At 41.5% G+C, this 23,816-nt stretch overlaps 1 protein-coding gene across 1 annotated transcript; it reads left to right on the top strand.

The window, feature by feature from the left end:
* Nucleotides 1-19,186: 19,186 nt before the first annotated feature.
* Nucleotides 19,187-23,625, top strand: tac1 (tachykinin precursor 1). The gene is made up of 5 exons (XM_062486612.1): nucleotides 19,187-19,756; nucleotides 20,534-20,636; nucleotides 20,876-20,899; nucleotides 22,581-22,637; nucleotides 23,008-23,625. The coding sequence occupies exons 1-5, from the start codon at nucleotides 19,643-19,645 to the stop codon at nucleotides 23,052-23,054; spliced, it is 345 nt and encodes a 114-aa protein (XP_062342596.1). The 5' UTR covers nucleotides 19,187-19,642; the 3' UTR covers nucleotides 23,055-23,625.
* Nucleotides 23,626-23,816: the final 191 nt, after the last annotated feature.

The raw sequence follows: 23,816 nt of genomic DNA on the forward strand, positions 1-23,816 counted from the left end.
ATATACATCACTCAGCCGTACACCAAATTGATACACTGTATTGAATGGTTGTTGAAATGAGGATTGTTCTTTTCTATTGAGTCTTTCTTGTTTGTTCAAGTATAATAGGACCAAGAAAATAGGTTCCAGTGCTTCCAAACCTTTTTTTGTTTGCCTGATAGATCTACATTATCCATCAATCCATCAGTCTGAGCGCTATTGTATGCTGTATTTTGTAAAATAACGAAGCGAACAATTGCTCCTGTGGGGCCTGGATCATACAGCCTTCTGTGGAAACAATAAACCACTGAAGAGCGTTTGCCGCTTTATAAGATTTAGAAGCAGTCCGAAGAAGGACATGTCACCTGGCCTGGATCGGTTCTGACAAGCGAAAGAAAAAGTGTTTTTCCAGGAGGATTAGGGCATCGTAGCAGGTAATCTCTGCCTGGCCTTCCTCTGTCGGTGAACAGAGACGTGTGCGATAAGGCTGGGTCGTGTTTGGCAACCTCCTCAATGCAGACACTCACAAGAAAGGAACTGACAGGACTGAAGAGGAACAAAGCATAAATCAATGTCTTCTCAACAGCTTAATTTGCTGGCATATGTGCGCTGAATTTAGTTGGAGCAATATTCCCTTCAGTCTCGCTGGTTGATCAATAGTCAATTTGCAAATTCCACCCCACTAATGAGCTGAATATTTGCACCAATATGTGCAAGGGGGAATCAAGATTGACACTGCATATGTGGCAGGTTTGCTACAGGAGAGACCGTCTTGATTTGTTTCAGTCAATTAGATGTTCCTCAGTTTAGGATGAACGTTACTTAACCACGTGTAGTGTCAAATGAGCTAAAGCACAAACAGGAGAGGTATATAAGTATTCAAACTGTCCATGATAACCACCAAAGTAGCTCACATTTCCCCCCACAAAAGTTTGAGTTTTAACTTCACAAACGTTTGATCGTGTTTTGACAGATTCCTGGTGTCCTGAGGAAAATGACAAGGCTATCTGAACAGAGCCAGATACAGGGCTGTGTCCTATTGATGATTCACTTATTATTTGATGACATGGTGAATTATTCATGAAGCAGGGGGGGGTTCTTAGATCGAAAACAAACAAGACCAATGACAGTAAACAATCTGACGTGACAAAGAAGGACAGGGTTGGAATAACAATCATCACTCTGAAAAAGCTATGCCATATGCTCTATCCAGTTCATAAGTACAGGTTTTTTGTGCTTGAGTATATTTAGCGTTGATTGAACTTTTTCCGATTCAAATAATAATAACAAATATTCTCACAATATAATCATTGCATAATTCGTGGCCTACGTGTGTGTCTGTGATGCGTCACTGGCTGTTAAATGAGTCAAGCTGTTTTTCATAATTTACAATTCTGCTCAAAAAATCATCAGCAACCACACAACCTTATTAGTGGTGTGGGAGCATCCTCAGCTCTCAGAAAAGGCACCGATTTGAAGCACTTCACGGTGCTTTGAAAAGAAAACGTTGTGTAACTTGAGCACTGCATTCACCTCTGATAATAGTTCCCACTTTCCAGCGCTGTGCATCCAAAGTGTTAATAGTTTACGCCTAATTTGCATAGAAGAGAGTGCTACATGTTGACTCTGAAGTCCACAGTTTCACTCGGTCATCTGTGACTCATTCTGCCGCCTTGTTCACAGAATAGGCAACCCAGGTTGAAGAGCTCTTTCTCTGTGTGAGTATGTGTGTATGTCCCTCTGTGTGTACAGTGTTGAAGTGTGGCCAATGGTTTACAAACACTTGTTACAAAGAATTGGAATAAAACTGACTAGGTTTAGCTCTTTACACCCAGATGTTGGCTGTAGCTGTATTTAGTCATTTTAACAACAAAGATTCAATCATTGTTATCACGACTCCGGACGGAAGGAGATCTGATCTGACCTGAAGAAAAGATGCTCAGGGGCTTATTGCAGGCTAGATGTACAGTGGCACACAACCCTAGGGAGTCAGGTGGCTGAGCGGTTAGGGAAGCGGGCTAGTAATATGAAGGTTGCCAGTTCGATTCCCGTCTGTGCCAACTGACGTTGTGTCCTTGGGCAAGGCACTTCACCCTACTTGCCTCGGGGGAATGTCCCTGTACTTACTGTAAGTCGCTCTGGATAAGAGCGTCTGCTAAATGACTAAATGTAAATGTAAAACCCGCTATAATTAACCTGTGTTTCCTGTGCAATGTGGTGTCACAAGCCCTTTGCAGTTAGAGTCCCCACACCCACTCATCACGCTGTGCACATCTCACACGTTGTTATCCTCACCCTGGGAGCTCCATACTGTTCCCATGTCTTCACATTCACTACGGCCCAACATTCCCCACAAAGCCATTTCCGTATAGTGGATAGTCGTCCTCCCACTGAAAGGGTCTTACACACGTCAACTGGAAAAAGACGGAGAAAGGAGTGAAAAGCAACTCTATTGTTGTTTTGAATGTACAAAGCTTTGGTTGTAATTGCTTAATATGCTGTTGCTTCTAACCTCTTTTTACGCCTTTGTCCCTGAGTCCACAGCCAATTCTTAAAAAAAAAAAAAAAAACTATTTCCCACAAGAAATATGACTGACTGCTGTCTTGAACAGTTAAGAGTGACTACATGTGGGTTTGCGCAAGTTGCTTAGTAGAAATGTTGAACAGTTCTCATTGTGCTTTTTGGTTAGATAAGTTTTATTCTTGTTTCCAATTATTCCCCAAAATTTAAAGGAAACCTCTTTCTTTTTATATTTGTCCTGGCTGTCTCTCACCATGTTAGTTTTCTCACACAGAGCGTTGTTAATATTTCCCCTGTATAATCTCTGTTCCCGCTGAACAGTACATCCTGCCTTCAAGAAAATTAATAGGCAAAGGATGAATTAATTATTCAAAGTAAATTATTCAGTTCAATTCAATTATTCTATAACCCTTCCATCTGTGGTATTTTTACCTATTCAGTGTCTTATTGCAGAGACGCAAAGGGATATTCAGGGGTAGCAGTAAATCTAACCAGTGGTCTTGTTAACCACTTAGATTTTCTGTACCTTAATCTTATCAGAGTGAACTCAGGGTCAAAAAATCTCTTTGAGGTGTTACTCAGGCAATGTTCTCAAAAAATATGTTCTGCACCCACTGTGAACAAACACACTGATACGTACCAAGCTGATACCAATTATGCATGATATAGGATTGAGAAAGGACAGTTTCTGATTTCCCTGTAGAATAATCACAGTTATACAAGTGAAACTTTTCCAACCTTGTTGGGTATCAAAAGAGCACCTGTCAGTTGTGATTGTTGGGGTAGTAGGAACTCCCAACCTTGTTGGATGGAAAATTAAGGCTTTAGGGAAGAGAAGCAAGAAACATCTGTTCAGTGAAACTCTCACAGTTCTGCTCTAACATTCATCCTTCTGACATCTGTTTCTGCCCCCTCCTCAACCCGCCCCCACACACACACATACACACACACAAAGACACACACCTCCAGTCTGCTGTCTTTGAGAGAAGAATAAAATAGGGATAAATACAGGTTTTTAGACTAGCAGAAAGGATGTGCGTGCATTGCCTCTTTTAGACAGATAACCTGAGGGTGCTAAATCCAGACACTGTGGGTCATTAAACAGATTTGCCAAACTGTGGAGAATAACCTTACGCTGATGTTTTCAAAAGATTATGTGTAGTGTAACTCATTTCTCAACAGGAAGTTCCAAAACTAAGGTTTGCTTACCAAAATAGCTTAATGGTGTGAGTCACCACATAAGTGCCATAGGTTGTACAGATCCCTTGTTATTGTCAGTCAGACGTTGGGAGCTTGACACATACTAATCACATGTTCTTCTCTGTTTTTGTACCAACTCATTTTTGCATGAATGCACTCTGACCCCTGAGCAAAGATTCACGTACTGTACGCTGTGTGCTTGTGTCTCGGGAGGCTCCTTACACCAAGGCCACGTCGCGGAGGAAGGAAGGAGTCAATCAGACCAGGCGTAATCAGGAGCCTAATGCGAAGAGGCAGCAGAAAGAATAGAGTCGCCTTCCTGAGTGACACGTCAGTAAAAAGGCGTGACATTCCATCTAGCCTGTTTCCGCCTGCCCACCGCGGTGACACGCTGCAGCTTAGCACACAGAGGGCATCGACTCGCCACCGATAGCGAGTTCACCAGGCTGACTCTCACACGAGCACTTCACCACATTGGTATTCTGGCCACAAGGCAGTTCATAGGATGATCTGATGTGTGTTGTAGGAGATCTGATGGATGCTTCGTTTGAGTGTGATACGTTCTGGCACGCCCTTTTTTTAGGGATGTCATACTGTGTCGAAGTGTCGCCTCACTGTTTCGGCCACTGTTTGCTTCGTAGGAGGCACTTTAGAGGAAGTGATGCTGTGATGTAAAACCAACCTCAGAAACACTTTCAATGGTTGCATCCCAGACGGATTGAAATCCGGTGTGTTATCTTCAGGTCATTGTGACCCTTCAGTCATTGTGACCCCCCACGTGTTGCGACAACTTTACCTCATACAAAAATACAGTGAAGCATTTTCTTTTAACCGTCAGGCTGTCTCACACCCCCCACAGCGCGAAGGTTAAAAGAAAATGCTATTTATTTGTTTTTGTATTGGGTAGCTGTCGCAGCACAACGATGGGTCATTGTGAACCTTCGTGTCATTGTGACCCGAAGGCAGCACAAGGGTTAAGATAAACATAATAAGACCGAAAGAAATACATCAAAAGTGGGGTCATCAAACACAGATGGGTGGTCTGTTTGAATGAGAAGGAAAAGACAATATCAACCAAAACTGGAAGGATATCTCAGTTTTTCCATCATCATCAGGAAAGACCACATCCTCTGGGATGGTATGTAATCAGGCCTAAATGTTTCTTTCCATTTTCAGTAGCTCACTGATGGTCTGGTAATTGGAGTCTATTGCTTATCATATCAACAGATTGATCCACTGGACTTGAACTGGGAGAGCTTCTAACATGAATATTCATGGTTGTTTACGCAATTACACTCCAGGATGTAAATAACACTTAGCTGTGTCCTGTAGGATGCTGAGGGGTGACTTTGGAGAGAAACATTTCAATCTCCTTCAATAACCTTAAGGAAGATAAACTAGCATAACCGTATATTAAATACTTTCACCAACAGTCAAAGCGTACTTTAGAAATAAGTTGTGAAAAGGCAACCAACATTATAGTCATAATGTATAGCTAGTTCAATCCATGTGACAGGGCATGTGCTGTAAATCTCCCAACAGCAGGTTCATACTGTACTGTACATTCACTGGCAAAATAAAATTGCCAAGGATTTGCCTTTCATGTCCACTGCCATTTGCATTGTGTTCATGGTAAATTCATGTCAAAAGAATCAGAATCAGAATGGGATTTATTCACCATGAAAGTTTGCACAGACAAGGAATTTGCTTTGGCAGGAAGGTGCATACAATAAACATATACCTAAAATTTAAATATGTCCATTCTTGAAGTGGTCTAAGAACACCGAGAACTCTCAAGTATCTCTCAGTACTGTGAATCTCAGGCATCCATTGTTCCTACAGAGTAACAAAGGAGGCTGATTTAAACCCAAGGTTATTTATTATATTATTATAAAAAATTGATTGAAAAATATCTTTCCAGGCTCCCACATGGATATACGTGGCGACAAGGACGTAGTGTACTACGATGTATAATTCAAGAACAGCTATCTGGAGTGAAGGATTAGGGATTGTCATAGTGTGAATATGTTCATGGGTTTTGAGGTCACGGGCATGCAATAAATAAATTGTGAAAGAGAGACGGTATCGGAAAGGAAATCTTTTATCATGTGTCCCTGTACACTCCTCCTTTCTTTAAGGAATCATTGACAATTATCAACAGGATATTACCCTACAATAATCTTGCTGGATGAACTGTCACATCTCAGTATTAATGTGTTTGTGTGTCCAATTAGATGTTACAAATCTAAACGAATAACAAGCATTCATTTCCTTGTTGGTCCGGGCTTAGACTCAATATTAAGGTCATGGCAGTAGCATGACAAAGGTGTTCGCTGTCAGAGATGCCATTTCTTAATCATGGAGATGTGAAGGTACATGGCAGGACAGCTAACAACCTGAGCCGTTCAAAGAATGTGCTTAAGCACACACGTCTTTCTGGCATGTTCTCAGTGTAGTATGCGACCGGAAACAAAACTGTACATCTGTGAGTCTAAATCAGGTCTAATAATACAAGCCGCCCTTGAATACAGATGAAGCAGTACACCAGACCTTTAGAGACTAATTGTGTCCCAATCCTCTAATGCAGTCGCAATCAAGGTCAAAGGATACTTCTCAGCGGGCACTGAACCCATCAAAGAGGATCATTTGGATCCTGTCTGGCAGTAGAAAGACCAAGGAGACTAATTAACGACTGCTGCTTTGGTGTGGGGGGTCTCTGATCCCTCAGTCAGAGTCTGACAACTGGCATGAATCAAGAGTTTGAAGCAAGTGGCCCTCAAATCTGTCATTCCTGCCACTCTTGTCTTTGATTCGTCGGAGGCAGAGATGTTCTGTGATAAAATTGGATTTTCCTGGCAGGTCAGGGTATGAATGTCAATTATTTGTTCAGATCTCTGAGCAGGAAACGTGTGACACATCTTGAGTTTAGACACTTAGGGTTGAAGTTGCCTCCTTGTAACCTGTTTTTCCCTACTTGGCTTCTCCAATCAGGAGAGAGACACAGTAGTTGGTGCTACAGTGAAATGTCACAAGTCATAGCACAAGTTACTCCATGACAACACATGCCACCCGTTTAACCCTTGTGTTATCTTCGGGTCATTCTGACCCATCAGTCATTGTGACCCACCGTCGTATTGCGACAACCTTACCGCATACAAAAACAAAGTGAGGAATTTTCTTTTAACTGTCGGGCTGTCTCAGACCCCCCACATTGCGAAGGTTTAAAGAAAATGCTATTTATTTGTTTTTGTATTGGGTAAACACAACAATGGTTCGTTGTGAACAGCACAAGGGTTAAGGAGGCAACCGAGTGGAAACATTGAACCAGGATCATTGGAACGGGTGAATGGAGGGAGTCAGGTGGCTGAGCGGTTAGGGAGTCGGGCTAGTAATCTGAAGGTTACCGGTTCAATTCCCGGCTGTGAAAAATGACGTTGTGTCCACTTCACCCTACTTCCCTCAGGGGGAATGTCCCTGTACTTACTGTAAGTCGCTCTGGATAAGAGCGTCTGCTAAATGACTAAATGTAAATGGAGGGATCTCCCTGATCCCCCCTCAGCTCCCCCCTCCACTCTCACACTCCTATTTCGTTGGCATTTGTGGAGTCTGTTTGACATCAGGTGGGGGTGGGACGTCTGCTGGGAGAGCAGCAGGAGTCGTTGGGCTGCGTCGGAAGACACGCTGCGCTGAGCGGAGGTGATAAGAGTGTCCGGAATTCGAAGCAGAGTCTCTCCATTGATCCCTGGTGCTCCATAACAGTGGGGTGATATCTCTCCCAGAGCCACCTGGCTGAAGGGAGGCGGACCCCCTACATCACACTGATAATTACTCGATTCCCACAGGCACTGTGATTTCATCCAGTCTATTAGCAACCACAGTTGGATGTGGGCAAAAGGTCAGAGCTGACCCCTCTGCTCTTAGGGTGGCTTAAAGCACAAGGCTATTGTTCAGCCCCAAATACTGTTCTTACCTTTGTGACCAGGGCAGAGCTGGCCCACTATTGTGTGTTGAACTCTGCTGATGCTTGGGTGTAGTGCTTTCTAAGCCACTGTTTTACTAGTAGTCACTAGTCATTGGTTACCATTAAAATATGAACATATAAAGGATACGTTGCATATTAAATAATAATTATGCTCCTTTAGTGCTCACTCCTTCAAGGCACTTTTTAAGAGAAATAATCAATGTTTACAGTAAGCATAACAGCCCATGGCTTGCCCTGGTATTAAGGGTGTGATAAAGCAGGCAAGGAGTCAGCGTCTTTTGGATGAAAGTGCACGAGGTCTTTACTTGAAAATAAACAAGGTTTCACTAAACAAAGGTCAGACGCCACACGGCCATTAACATGAAACAAGAATAAGACTCCACAACGAAGTCGGAAACATCTCGGCTTATATAGCCGTCCTAATTAGTCCCAACACAAAACAGGTGCGTATTAGAATTCCGGCGACGCAGACCGGCGCACCGTCGCCGTGTGCTCCATGACAAAGTTTCATTGTTCACAACCGTGGCATAGTTAGCCATTACATTTACATTTACATTACATTTAGTCATTTAGCAGACGCTCTTATCCAGAGCGACTTACAGTAAGTACAGGGACATTCCCCCCAAAGCAAGTAGGGTGAAGTGCCTTACCCAAGGACACAACGTCATTTGGCACGGCTGGGAATCGAACTGGCAACCTTCAGATTACTAGCCCGACTCCCTCACCGCTCAGCCATCTGACTCCCAAAACAGAAACCGTCTCTGAGCAGTTTCTGCCTAAGAAGCATTTGTGAAGCTTCTTTTCACATTTAGATTAATGAGTCATTCATCCAAATTCACGAAGACAACCCCATATCCTCTCTGTAGCTAACACCAAGTTGCTGATAAAGGATGGATCCCGGTGTTGGGGATTGTATTGGCACAGGCATGTACTTGATCGCCTGTCTGTGTTTGTGTGTGTGTGTGTGTGTGTGTTTGACAGAGACAAAGAGAGAGAGAGTAGGGGGTTTCCCTCCTCATTAACAGCGAGGGTAAGCTGGGGGGGGGGGGGGTTGTACATATCGCTCAGAGACAAGTGTACAGGGAGACTAGAGCCTTTCTAAACATTCGCCCACATGAACCAATGTAGCAGCAATTATGCCGTCAAATTCCCAGCTGGGTGCGATGTGACCAACCACCAGAAAGAGCATCCTGCAATGCTGTGAGTGCCCAAGTCTAAATCCATCAATCAATACACCTTCCACAAATCTTAAATAAAGGTATTTCAAATCTGAAGGAACAAACAGTACTACCTTGTTGGTATTTGTTCTTCAATAAACTGCATCACATGAAAAAAAAAGTTATACCATACACTAAAACAGTCTGGAAATTCACCATGACAGTAATTCACAGTAATTTGCTATATAACCTTGTGGATATCAAAGCAAATCATGCCAACTTGGTCTCACAGTAACAACAACAATTGGTTATCAAGCTATCCAACTTTAGAACTTTAGGAACTCTAAGGCACTCACTCGCCTTTTTATGACAAGGAGAGCAACAAGATAGGAGACAGAACACTGACACATTGAACAGAAGTGATGACACACACACACACCCGTGACCGATAACAATAAAGGGAACAGACATGCGATAACAAGGTGTTTCTGTCTACTCAGGACTGGGAGGGGGTGATTTCTTGAGTGTATAAAATGATCCCTTGTCTTTTGATCAGGACCTCTCTGCCAACACTCTCTTCCATGCTTTCATGCAGATTGCCCATTAATTTTTAAACCGTGTATTAAGTTTGATTAAACCAGTTGTAAGTGCCTCCTTGTAACCCAGAATTTCCCTCCTACAATACCCCTGAATGATATGTATTTTAAACTGCCTTCATTTGTTACCCTGTGTACCATGTATCAACTAATCACTCATAACAACTGCAAGGATATCAAGGGATGTGTCAATCACAAATTAGTCACATTTATTTGCACAATCTAGTGCATTACCGTTATTATTCCTGAACAGAAAACTATCATCACTGTATTTTTCTACATTTGACTGTCTACGGCTTTTCCTAAAGACTCTGAACACAAATTACCAAACTGCCCTGATAGCACTGATAAAAGAAAAGTTCACCAACATATCTTTATGTACATCAGAGGCTATAAACGTTACTGTAACTACACTAAGTTCAGAATGGGATGTGGCTGAAAGATGCAACCCTTTGCTCCATATTACCTTGACAACCCAGAGTTCCCCCAGCAAGGGGCACACTTCCTGGTCCTACATGGCCTCCTCCCTCGCTTTCACAACTCTGAAAAGTCTAGCTTTGAATCCATGTCTTTGAGATGTCATGCCATGTTGGAAACAAAAGCATTCCGTCTATTCATTCTGTGTGGCCTCTCAAGGACATTTATAGTTTATGTTCTGGAATCTAAATTGAATTTTCTTGGGGGCCAGCACGAAAATAACCTCAAACGACGAAACAAAATACATGCAGTGAAATAAAAAAAACTGCCAGCATAAGGAATGGAAAAATCCCACTAATATGTACACAAAACATTGAGCAACTTTATGGCAGTCAATAATATATTTTAGGTTAAACTGCCCAGACTCCAAGACTGATGTCAGTCCTAATAGGATTTATAAAACACTATCTTCATGTACAGAGCATATGTAAAAATTATGCCATTACAAAGCTACAGAGATCACAAACGAGTGTCCCAACTAGAGAAATGCTGTTACTGCTATGAGAATTGTGACATTTGATAAAATGATCTTGTTCTCAGAGGATGAGGTCTTAAAAGCTAATGGTTCCTCAAGCTCTCTTTAAGCGGGTACACGTTTCACCTCTCATCATGAACAAACGTCAACAGCTCTCATGGGAGGAAACAATGGTTGGTAACATTGGTGCCCTCGAGTCCTGCAAATCACAGAAGTTGGGAAAAGACACAACAAGTCATAGGATCTATAGCATCTATCCTAAAATAATAGTCTCTATAACAGAAGGCACATAACTACGGAAGAAACATTTGTATGCCGGGAGCCTTGGAAACTGGGAAATGAATCCCCAGTCACCCACAAGACTCCTCCCCTACGAGGTTCGAGTTAGAGGGAGAGGCGATAATAGCAGATCCCTGATGATGAATTACGAACAGTGGCTGTGGAAGTCGTGCCTGAGAGACAGTGTAAGCCACAGCTGCTGAGGGGGAGACAGGAGAACGCAGTATGCATTAAGTAATGGAAATATTCCCTCCCTCTCCCCTGTGCCACGATTGTCTTAAATGGCTTGGTTGATGGCATCATATAAGGTAACAGCAATTGATGACATTAACATTAGGGGGAGGGGGAGTGGGAGACTTTTCCTTCCTCTGTCTGCCCTTCTCACACTGTATAAAACTCTCTTTGAACCACACCTTAACTATTGTAATGTGATATGGTGCAACACTTTCACCAGCCATCTTAAAAAACGTATATCCTTGCAAAAGAAAGTCATAGGGGCTCTGTCTTGGTCAGAGATCAATTCTCCCACCCAACCTCTATTCCACCGTTTTGAGTTATTAAGACTGACTGAGCTAAATGAATATCATAATGCCTGCCTTATGTTCCAAATTGTTAACAGACTGAACCCTAGATTGAGTAGTCTTGTTCCCATCTCCAGCCCCCAGCATACATACCAAATGAGAATCAAACCACTCATATCAGGAAAATGTCGCTGACATGTGCGTGCCAATATGAGTGTTGTCTGTAGGGGGCCGCAGATCTGGAACGGGATTGATGAAGGCCTCAAGGTGCTGCCCTCTATCTCCAACTTCAAAAGACAACTAAAAAATAATTTCTTATCAACCTATACCTAATATAAAAAAATCTTTTTTCATGGACTACTGGGATGTATGTGTATGATTGAATGTATGTAATGTTATGTATGTACTTGTGCGCTTTTTGCGTGCATCTACTTATCGTCAGCTGTGGTAATTGTGTATCCTATAGTCTGTACCACTACCCTTTCATGAATCATCGGCCCCCACCTATAAGCTTTCATAGCTTCTTTGGGGGACCATTTCACTCTACCCAATTGGTCTTGTACCCATTATTATTGTAATAATGGATTATTGTAATATTTGAAGTGGTATAAATAAATAAAAACTAAAACAAAAAAGGGATCTGGGAAAGGAGTGTGTTTAGTGTTTTATGTGTGTTCTGCAGCAAGGTTGGAATTACATTAGAATGGAATTTGACCAACTGGATTAATGATTGTGAGGTGCTACGTGACTAAATGGCTGTGCAATTTCATTCATTAATATCATTGCCTTACATTTTCAGCCTTAAATCGTAAATTGCCTTAGAGAAAACACCTGAAATCTGATAACGTTTTCAGAACTTAATGACATTCTTAGTATTGTATGCAACCTTGGACTGGAGATATGATAAACTGTGCTTTGTGGGCACTCAACATCGATATTTCGACTGAAAGTTGGATATCACATCAGCTATGACACACACCAATACACACATAATCATATATACACATTGACATGTTCTAAATATTTAACATGGTCTATCTCTGAGTTTAATTCACAAAGAGCATTCACAACCTCTTATATCTGCTCACCTACAAAAGAGCGAATGGAAATCATTATTTACAACTGCCGGCTATCCATCAGACGACACTAAAGCATTTAATTAAGGCACGAGAGAGGTCACATCAAGACCGTGATCAACAGCCTACTAACCTATTGATGTCATAAATATTCATGTGACTCAGATGAATGGATCTGATTTTGGATTCCCTCCCAGTCTGTAGGCCACCAGCACACAGGCAGGCCTTTAGCTCCTCACGGTTATGTTCAGTCCAGGCCTGTAAGTTATAGATCACTGACACACATAAACATGCATGAGGTGCTAAAGTCAGCAATATTTGGTCTATTAATAGAATGGTCAAAATGGAACGATTGAGCGTTGAGGCACATATTGACAGGACTGGCAGGTTCCACACTGGTCTGGTAGGTGGGGAGGGGCACTGTTGTTGGACTGTGTAGTAGGAGTTGATCTGTTGCCATGGATACATTTGTTTCAGCGCTACAGATGTGCAAACCGAAAACAAACTGAAAAAAATTACTCGGACACGACTGTGTGGGCTATCGAGTGATGTTGATCTGTTGTTATCACAAAGTAATGAATTTCCTGTGCCTCTTGAGGGTCATGCAATAAGTGAATTTACTTCTTCTGGTTGGTGGGAAGGATGGTGCTCGTAGACAGCTGGGCATGGAGCGTGCCACACGACACCATGCAAACAGCTTCTTATCATAACCAAAACGAAGGCCAGTGTTTACTGTTGATGAGCTCAGAGGCAGCACAGTATGGGCGTCGCTGTGGCCACTGGAGTGTATTGACAGAACACCATTGGGTGTATGAGGACAGTCATGGACTGTAATGACAGAGCGAGTAAGACGACAGGGTCAATAAGGAAGATCATTTCCTTTGTACAGATATAGAACGTGGATAATGTTTTATGACAGTTTTACAGATCACTTAAATTAGAGCTCTGTGTTAAACAAGACACCCCACACCTCCCAAAAGAAATTGGTTTCAGCAGCGTTATCTTTCAGACCAAAGATCAAACCATCAACTTCTGTCAGCTTTCTATGTTTGATAGTTTACAGTTTAATGCTAGTTTTGTTCATTGCAATTAAGTTCATTGCCCAACCAGGAAATTCAGTATGTTACGTGGATACAGGTGGTCCTAATCCTCAGAATGTAAAAAAACATTCTAAAATGACTTCTACAGGCTGACTGTCCACAGCCAGCATTTTATAGATAGCAATGTCAACTCCTATTATCTCTCTATCCATCATATCCTTGTGCTGATTATGAGAGTTCAAGCAGGAATGGAAATCTATCATCCAAGATGTTAAGTATGCTAATACAAAACAGAACGCATTTTGTACTGGGAATATGAAGTATAAACCGTGATTTTTGTGCCAGGACTAAAGGCATAAAGCCCCAATTAAGAATAATTATTGTCTGATCATTCTTTGTTCAACCCAAGATACCATAAAATTCCCAATACTTGGAGTACAGGGTAATTATTTTTACTCAACTCTTGAGGCTTGTAAGGGTAAATCAATGGATAACCTTTTTCATTTTAGGCAACCTTTTTAGCTTAAGAATCAAGTTGACAGAATCCAAAAAGCCTAAATTAAGGACCATTTAACAAGTGGTTTGTCTCCTTTCTTTTGTCTTGGCTTTTGTTCTTTTTTGTAATTGCCCTGCAATTATGTCTTATATAACAATCCCTAATGTCATATTGTTCTGTGAGAGCATTTATTGACTGAAATTTCCACAGTGCTTTAAAGCACTGGCTTGAATCACAGGTCTCATGTCAGATATTTGTTTCATTATTCAGTTTATAATATTCTTCTTAGGCTTTTTCACACAGTTTTTCAGTTCAAGGTTGGGTCCATCATTTCCACAGCAGGGTTTACAGTATTTATGCTTTTCAGTCAGCATGAGACGTCCTTGAGATTGTTGGCTAAAACTGAGTATAATAGTTAAGAAGACCAACACAGTATTTTATGAGATATTGACAAAACTCTCTTCACTTTTGAATGTAAAAATTCCACAGGGAGACAACCTTTTCCTTGTATTCTCATAAATCACATCCTTCGAGAACACACAAAGAAAGATTGTGATTTTATGGGCAGAACCCCACACTGCTGTGTCGGTGAACATTAACAACCAAGGGAAACATATTTGAAAGGACACATTGAATGACACATAATTCAAAGCAAATAGAAAACGTGAAATCATTCGTGAAGCAAATCGACATGCAAAACCATCAGCGTGTACAACTAATGAACCATAATAAGTCTGGCCCTGACCACAGTAGAGAATCAGGGGAGAATCAGGAGAATCACCCATCCAGTGGGGGAATGTCAATCTGAAGTCAAAGAGATCAAGGTAAACAAGAAGTCACCACTGATTGTTCATTAGTGTAACAGGAGAACTTTGACGTCTGGACTGCTGTCTCTTCTTCTACTGACGCAAGTCAAACCCTCCAATTGCAATCCTTACATCTTATTCCCACTCCTTTGCATGAATGGAGAGGAAAGGCTCCAATACCCTTGTCCTCCCCCACACACACCCTCCCCACCCTTCTCTTTCGAAAATAGCGATGTTAAGGGGAGATTCTGCCTGTCTGGGCACGATTGATGATGTCCAGGGCTTCAGGGCAGCCTAACAGCCCGCCCCTTCTGTCAGTACAGGAGTTGGGGGTGACATCATCCCCTGGTGGCATCCACTCACCCTGCCGCGAAACGGATGCACTCTCATCTCAGCCAATGAGATTTATCGATCATTTCTTGACTCAGTGTTGTAAAAGTACCTTTGTTCTCAGTAAAGTGTAATGGTCGGTTAGATTCTTTCTCTAGCCCACTGACGGAGAAGGTATATGTTATGTGTCAGTATTCTTTCCATCAGAAGCCCAACGACCAGATGATTAACATTAACAATGACTTGACAAAAGGGACTGGTAAAACATGGCTATTATAGCAAATTGTAATAAGTTGTGATAACACAACTAATCAATAATTTATTAAGCATTATTTATTGTGCCAACCTGTGCTCCATTAATCAGAGGGTAACACTTTATTAATAGCCAAGGCTGTTAAAAAAAGCATCAAGGTTGTATGAATGGCAACAGTAGTCAATGCTAGAGCCATACCTTGATTTCCCCACCTAAACACATTCCAACAGAGAGAGGAGATGAGGATGTTTGGTCGTGGATGGAGAGAGAGAGACACTGAGTGCTAAGCCATTAGACTTGGCAAGCCTGACTGTCGCAATGTTTCACTATCCTAAGTAAAGAACCTTAATGAAAGTCCCTCTGCACCAAGCTATCAGGGTGCACCAGAATGAAAATCACCCTGAGAAGCTTCCAAAAAATATGATGACTCATACATAGAACTCAGGTGGTCGGAAATTGAATTCCCAGTGGTTCTTTGAGGAGTCTGGCCAATGCATTCCGATACCTTTATTGTCCATTAGCTATACTCAGTGAGACCAAAAGAGTAAACAAAATCCTTTGTTGTTGTGTTTAAACAGGACATGAATCTTTAGGTCAACGTGTTGAAACTGTATCTCTCCCTTACTCCTTAAACCCCACCTTTTCTCTCTTTAGTAGTGTATAAAATACATAGCATTGTCTGACATTAAAAGAAAACTAAGGAACCCTAGAAATAGATTGTAGAGCTTTTTTTCTTGTGTTCTGGTTATCTGTGTTTCCCCCAGTGCAGCCAGTGACAGGTACATCCCCACTCAATGTGGCTGCAGCTCGGAGGGACACTTCAATCCGAAGGTCACATCTTTGTTCATGTATGAGTCCTCTCACCACTGAAAGCCACAGAGGAGAAGGTTAGAGCACGGCGGAAATGTTAAGCCTTTCTGAACAGGCATATCGCGCACACACCTTGAGCCTTGTGTCCATTCACCAGAGGTTTGTAACAGGAACCTGTTGAAATATCACATTTTAGGCTGATAGAAATACCACCAAGTCTAAATATGTTTCAAAGGAGGAGCTTCAAATATGATCTACAGAGAAGCTGATCTGACTCTTTGTTCTCAGTTAAGACTGTTTAATTATTATTACTTGTGAATATTCATGAGAACTCGTGTTGGAGACTTATTTTGTTAATTAATGAATGTGTACCACTGAGGGCAGCTTTAGATGTTTACAAGGATTACAACAAGGCCCAGGAAATTACTGGTTTCACAGCGGATTAATATTTATCAACCGCATTCCGGCAAACTTTGGCCTTAAAAATTCATCTTTGGATGACAACTTGTAGCTGAGTATGCAATGCTTTTTGTGTGTGTGGGATGTCCTTCAGCAAACTTCCCATCCACAGGTCACACTCTCAGTCACACCGATGACAATTCTGGAGATGAGCCAAAAGCTATGACGCTGTCTCTGACTCACCCAGCAGAATCTGAATGAATGATTGTTATTCTCACCCTGAAACAAAATGATGCACACATAGTCCCAAACAGTGAGATGGTCATTCACAGTGGATGATTGGAGAGGGATGTACACGCAACCAACATGCAACCAACACGCAAACACGCAGCCAACACGTAGGACCAGAGTAGGAGCCAATAAGTGACTCAAGACAGACAGTTAATCCAGGTGCATGCATGAAGGGAATAGGCCTCATATGTTCCCTGACGTTGATTAATGCAGTCCTTCTATGATTGATGAATTATCAACTGATTCACCCTTCGACCAAAAACGTAATTATCAGCCATACCACCAAGCCACAACTTTGTGTAGAGAAAGTACTGAACAGTCGGCTAAGTCAACGTCACTGGGAGGTTGTGTCACAACCAACCATCTGATGTGATATAACATGAACGCATATAGAATATATGTTATTGGCATACAAGTCAGAATGCATGACTTCCTCCAGATTAGTTCCCAAGCAGGGCGTAGCTAAATCTCCACAGGTAACGTGTTCAATCTGGGGTCCTCACAAAATGAAATGTCAGGAGAGAGGATGTATTTCCCCCCCTCTCTCAGTTAATGCCTGGTGAACGGGATGCTGGACAATTCACCCATATACGTTCTAACAAGTATTCAAGTGGTGTCACCATTTTGTAGCACTGTGAAGTTATGGGAGAAGCCACATAAAAACTATTTCCCTCAATATAGCTTTCCACCTAACTGCAGATGGCATCCCATTTGGTTGTAAAATGTAATGTGTAATTCTTTCATAAATACTACTATTTGCAATTCATCAGCAGATCATATTATGACAAACCCAACACCTCCAGTAGCCCATTTTTTGGTTCATGTTTGTTTTCTTCACAGGAAAGAAGAACAAATGACTAAACATCAATAGATGACTGACGTAGCACTCAGCCGTCACCTATGTAATCTAGTGGAAATCCCATTCAGTCCTCTGTCATCCTTATCAGATTTAGATAGTGGCCTGTTTATACAGACCATGTTAGCCTCTCCAGTGGATTGTATTAAGGACAGGAGTGAAAACAGTGAATCTCATCCGAGCCACACAGGGCGCCTGTCTTATCTGTCACCACTCGCCACATAATCAGCATATCTGTGTTTCTGTCTGGTTTCATCCAATGCCCTTACCTGCACTATATCTTTAATCTGCTCCCTGTGCCTCCCTCCTTCTCTCCCCTCTCATCCCTCCTCCACAGTCCACCCCCCTGGTTCAGTGGCCTCGACCCCTCTCCCTCAGTCACCTAACCCTCCCTCCCTTCTTCTTTTTCTTTTTCTCTTTTACTTTGTCCCTCTCTCTTCTCTTCGGCTCCCCCTCTCTCTGTCCTCCTCTCCCTCGGTCCCTCCTCTCTCTGCTAATTGGATGAGCAGTGCCAGTTGTGAGGATGATTAATTCTGCTCCGGAGTGGCTCACTGTGACCATAGATCCCTCTGCAAACATAAGTAATGAATATTAGCAACATCAATCCATCAGTTATACTCTCCTCTTCCATCTTGTTTGAAAAGAACCCATAAACAGCTTTCACAGTCTCCAGTTTGTGATCTATTATAAATAGAATCAATACTATGTATTAGCATGTCCTATTGCTAATTAAAAACATTCAGGTTTTAGGAAATGTAAGTTAGCAACTGTGACATGCAAAATATAAACCCGGTGCTATTCCAACAAGGACATCCTGACATGCAAAGACTCCCAATGAGGTCTGACACTTGACAAATTGAATATGTGCATAAATATGACATTGAATCCCTGTGGATTTTGTTTTCAGTCGTAGTGAATATTAGCATATATTATTAACATATGGTTAAATAAAAGAACGTTATTGTTACTGGAATAAAGGCACTTGAGCCATCATGCGCTCATTGAGCTGCGTGGACGCTGTGAACTTCGGCTGTCAGATCACCTATCTTGTCCCTTCCCTTAAACAAGCGGCCTTTCTGATGGAAATCAGTGTAGAGCTCCGGTCAGTCAGGTCACCCACCTTCAAGTAGCTATTCTTAATGTTCACAGCCACGATGCCTGCTTTGATTAAACCTGTGTCCAGTACTTCTCGCGGTATCCTCTTTCAACGAGGACACTGAAGTCTCACAGACACCGTGTCATTATGTCTTCATGAAATACATAATGACATAATTAAAATAAATGTATGTGAAGAAACAATTGTCTCGCGATTCTAGTGAGTGGAGACGTGAGGTAGTCTTAGAACAACTATTTGTACGTTTTAGTATAATTTACGCTTGAATCATATAGATCACATTGGCTTTACATTGCCGAGCACTTTCTTAGAAGTTGAGAAAACCATAAAATTTAAAGTTGTTAGGTCCAGAAATATATATATCCCCCCCAGAAAGCACCAATGTTATTGCGTTGCCGTAGAATATTCGTAAACAGTACGTAAATCCAACCTCTCGTGCGTCATCAGAATCAGCTACACCGTAGGATACACGGCCTTCTCCCATTATATGGGGATCTGAAGAGTCAAGAAGGTCATATAATTGTTTACTGTATGCAAAATATCAAAACAGCACAACGGTTTGAGAAAGAACCTGCCAAGTAATCTTTACTTGCCTAATTGATTTATCGTCAATAAAAAAAAAACTTCGTTACCCGCATGCTATATAACCCCGTGCGCATTGTGTTTGCTCACAACAGGACCGAAGCGAAGGCACAGCACGCGCTCGGAACAGAGAAGTGGAGACTAGAAGTGGCTGCATCGGACTATATACATCATTTTTGCGCACGCTTCAGTTGCCTGTATGGAGAGGACATCCCTCCCTCAGGTGTAACTCTGAGCTCTGACTGAAGTTGCGGAAACAATTTAAGACAATATTTAGGCGTATCTGAATTATTGTTTTTTTTGTTTTGTTTTTTACAATTTACCATAAATAATTTCACGTGTTTTCTCTGAGAAGAAGACTCGTTTAAAGCTGAACAGTTGTGCGCAACAGCTTGCTGCATCATGAAATTACTTCTACCACTTGTGATAGCTTTTCTTGCTATTGCCCAAATTTTTTGTGAGGAAGTTGGTCCTAAAGAAGATCTTGATTACTGGACGAACAGCAATCAAATTGAGGTACATGATGTAGACTAATGTTACAAAAAATGTATGTAATTTGTGTTGCGTTACGGTTTTGGTCAATTCATTCACAAACTACTACTTTTGTGGTATGGAAACATAACTGCCAAAAACAGTTTTTTATAACATGGAAACCTTCTTCCTTAGTTGTAAAAAACTGAGGCACTGATTGTATGACCGGTACATTTATTTAGTGGATGCATGTCTGTCACACTAAATCACCTGTTTGAGGAGTTTGGTCACGTTTTTACGCGTACTTTCCATGTATAATAATGCACATAATGAAGCACATGTTTAGGAATGGATGGCTCAATCAATGGAAGATACACTAATGTAAACTTACTGTCCAAGACTAGAGCTAATGTAAATTTTGTGCACGTTCAATATTTGACATTGCGGGTTGGGCGACTGCCAAGTATCCCGTCGGCTCGTTTTCTCATGCAAGTCAGATCCATTCACAAGATATGAGGATTGACTTGTCTCTGAGGTGCATATATGGCATTTTACAAGCGCGAGGATAAATGGCCACCCTAATGCGTACAGAGACATTAGCCGTCATGGTCTTTGAGTATACTGCTGATTCTAGAAATACTTTGCATGAGATAAGAATAGAATCATATTACAAAAGTTCATATTGGGCAAGTGTCTAATATTGGTAATTATGTAGGCTATAAAAAAAATCATACTACATTCGTCCGTTATAACCAGCGGGCGGACACTCCCCAGCTAACAGCCCAATTAAGTCTCATAAGTTGTTTTTTTCTCCTCATGCAGGACAATTGGCTTTCAACTGACCCGTTCAGAGAGATACTGCGGAGAATGACCAGGAAACCTCGGCCCCACCAATTCTTCGGGCTGATGGGGAAACGTTCCTCGGGTAAAAGCATCTTAATGAGTGGTCTGTCTCGTCCTGCCTTTCCACGCTTTATGATATATCTCATTAGTATACCTTGCATACAATGTTTTCATTTGAATGGTTACATGTCGGTATGGCTGTTTTACAACTGGTGTTTAACTTTGAGCACTTGTTATGCGCTCCTGACCTGCGCGTAATGAAAACGAATATCCACGTTTTTTCTACGAAGGGTTTTAATTTCTTATTTTTCTCTTTTTCAGCAAATGCACAGATAACCCGCAAACGTAAGTGTTAAAATTTTTGAATGTCTCTGCAATAGGTTGCTGTAAGTCCTTCTTAAAGTAAAACGAGTTAGAGAATACTAAGATTGCGCCCCGTTAAGGGGTTTGAGTCAATTTTAAGGTCTATTGTGAACTCATTGCATTAAATAAAACAGAACTGTAAGGTCAGATGTGATGGTGGTCATTTGTTTTGTTGCCACAGGCAGGTGTTGGGTTTCATAATGGCAACCCCCCTCTTCATGTGTTCCACAAGAGCTTCATCCATCCTGGTTAGGGTTTAAAGCTGTTCTCTCATAGGCTATTATCATCAAAGGCCAGCAGGGCATCTTTTCCATGGGAGCCAGTTGTAAATCCCTCTAGCTTAATCAAGAATTATGTAATAGTAACAGTTAAATAATGGTATGTTCATGTTGTTTAAGAACTCATTTGGAAACCTTTTACAAATTATATCTCAGCCCACGCAGTTATTGCAACGGTTGAACTATGCCTTGAAGACCACTCTCCTTTGTCTCCAATGGTCAGCAAAGAGAGAAAATGGTGGGGTGTGGGGGGTTGGATGAGAGAGGCATAATGGGCAGGATATCTCTCTCTTCATCGAATTTTCTAAATGATTCTTCCAGTCAGCAATGCAGTGTAGTGTAAGTAAACGTATCTGGTTTATACGCATAGACGGAGCCTTTATACAGGCATGCCTGTAAATCACTCATCATTAGAGCAGAGTGAGAGTGCTTCGATCAATGCCCCAAGGACATTTAGGAGTTGAATTGTTTACGTTGGAGATGGAAAGATATCCCAGGCACACAGCTTCTTTCTATTATCTTCTAATAAAAGGATTAACCACTTAAAAACCTTGCATTTAAAAGGGAGGGAAACTGTAAATAATCAGCCTGAGGGATTAAAACAAGGGTTGTTTAGTAGGTTATAAATTACCCTCCTGGGGTTCTTCTGATTGAATACCACTTAGGGAGGAGTGGGGGTGGGGTGGTGTTACATCTATCCATGATAGCTGCACTTCAATTCTGATTGTTCAGTCAGGATATTCCCTTGGGTCCCTCTGGATGTTCATAAACACCCCCACCCCTCCTTCCCCCATCCCCATTTTACATTCCATTACTGGGATTGAAAGGGCCGACACTCAGTCTGCGACGCAAGTGTAGAACCCCACGGACGTGCCTCACATGTACAGGATGTACCCTCTCCAAAGGAACGTTTTTGTCTGTCTTAGATGCTCACAATCCCTCGCAAACGTGCAAATGTCATTACCAAGCAGGGCAAAGACAACAACAAAAAATCACAGTAAAGTGCCGAAAAATCATCGAACATCAACCATGGGTTGATTAAAACTCTGTGGTAGAGCATTTGACTGCAGATCTAAAGGTTGCAGGTTCGTTTTCCTTTCTGTACATCGCTTTGGATAAAATCGTCTGCTATATTATAGAATCTGCAGCCAATCAGTAACCTGTCGAACAGAGGCCTAATTACTATAAAAACATACTGGACTAAATAAATAATATTATCTTAAGTTGGGTGTCCACGTCAATTTCCACGTCAATGTCGAGATTTCTGAACCTCGATGAACAGATTAATTAATGTGAGGAAAGCAAGCAAATCACCCCAATCTAATACTGGCTGTCTTTGTCACTGTCATTGGTGGCATTCATCTTTCTCATTTTTCTGTTCTCAGGGCATAAACTGAACTCCTTTGTGGGACTGATGGGGAAAAGGAGCCAGGAGGAACCTGGTAAAGCCATATTTTACACACGATCAACATCAAGGAACAGCGTATAGTATGTTAGGTCCAAATAACCCTGAAGTGTATTCACCTATTCACTTCAGACTTGTATGGCAGAAGGTTAAGGCCAATAAAAAAAACGTAAACATAAAACAAAGAACAGACATTTATATTATGTACTATTCTGGCAGACTGATAGCTAAATATTGTGTCTTTGAGGGGATGCATATATCTCAGTGGTAGAGAAGTTGACTGCAGATCAAGGTCAGAGGTCACGGGTGTAGATGCTCCTGTACATCGCATTGGGTAAAAAAAATAAGTAAATTGAAAAACATTGCATACAGCACTAAACATTAACAAGCTCTTTCTTTGACTTCAGATTCTTATGAGTGGAACACAATACAGAACTTGGACAATCGTCGCTGACCAGTTCATGGAAGTTGGTGTGCTTCTCATCCAGTCTTTACTCAAAAGTGAAAATGGGGTTCCTTGATGCTGTTTTTTTTCCTCCAAAATATGTATAGTTGGTTAAAAATTGTAAGTCAAATAAAAAAAAATGTTTTCACATCGTGGTGATGTAGCAGTACTATACCTGTGCCGATTTGATTTGTCCAGACGAAGGGAAGGGGGGCATGAGTTCAATCTGATACCGACCCTGAGCAGAAGTATGTTTATTAGATGTCAATTAGCATAATTTGCCATTTCACAGAGAAACTACTATTGTTGTGGACCATCAAAGCAAAGCTCTATCGCAGGGTGTGTTGAAAATTGCACTGCCAATTTCACTGTATTGTGCCTCATAATTGTTTAATCATTACCGATTGTTCTGTAAATACACACAATCTGAAACAGACCGACTCTACTGTCAGGGCATGTTCTCATTTCAATTCCGAGTGACTTTAAATCTACTGTCATGTTTTAAACCAAGATGTATGGTGTGATATGACAGAATACTTGTGTGTGATAGTGGCTTGATATATTAAAATTATTTTCTTTATTGGTTGAACGTAATTTTTTTTATACGTGAATCTTTAAAATATGGCACAGGTACATTCTGCATTGTAATAGAGCAGTAGATATGCTATGGAGGGAGGAGCCCTCTGGTGGACAGTACAGCTAGAAGTGTGCTGGACTCAAGTCAAGTTGTCAGCAAAAACGTCTGATTGAGTCACTCAAGTCAGTGATCCA

Source organism: Osmerus eperlanus, chromosome 20, assembly GCF_963692335.1.
Source record: "Osmerus eperlanus chromosome 20, fOsmEpe2.1, whole genome shotgun sequence".
Taxonomy (NCBI): Eukaryota; Metazoa; Chordata; class Actinopteri; order Osmeriformes; family Osmeridae; genus Osmerus; species Osmerus eperlanus.

Coding starts and splice junctions, on each gene's coding strand:
- tac1 (XM_062486612.1), top strand. CDS start 19,643: ATGAAATTACTTCTACCACTTGTGATAGCTTTTCTTGCTATTGCCCAA. Junction 20,637..20,875: donor GATGGGGAAACGTTCCTCGG/GTAAAAGCATCT, acceptor TCTCTTTTTCAG/CAAATGCACAGATAACCCGC. Junction 22,638..23,007: donor AAGGAGCCAGGAGGAACCTG/GTAAAGCCATAT, acceptor CTTTGACTTCAG/ATTCTTATGAGTGGAACACA.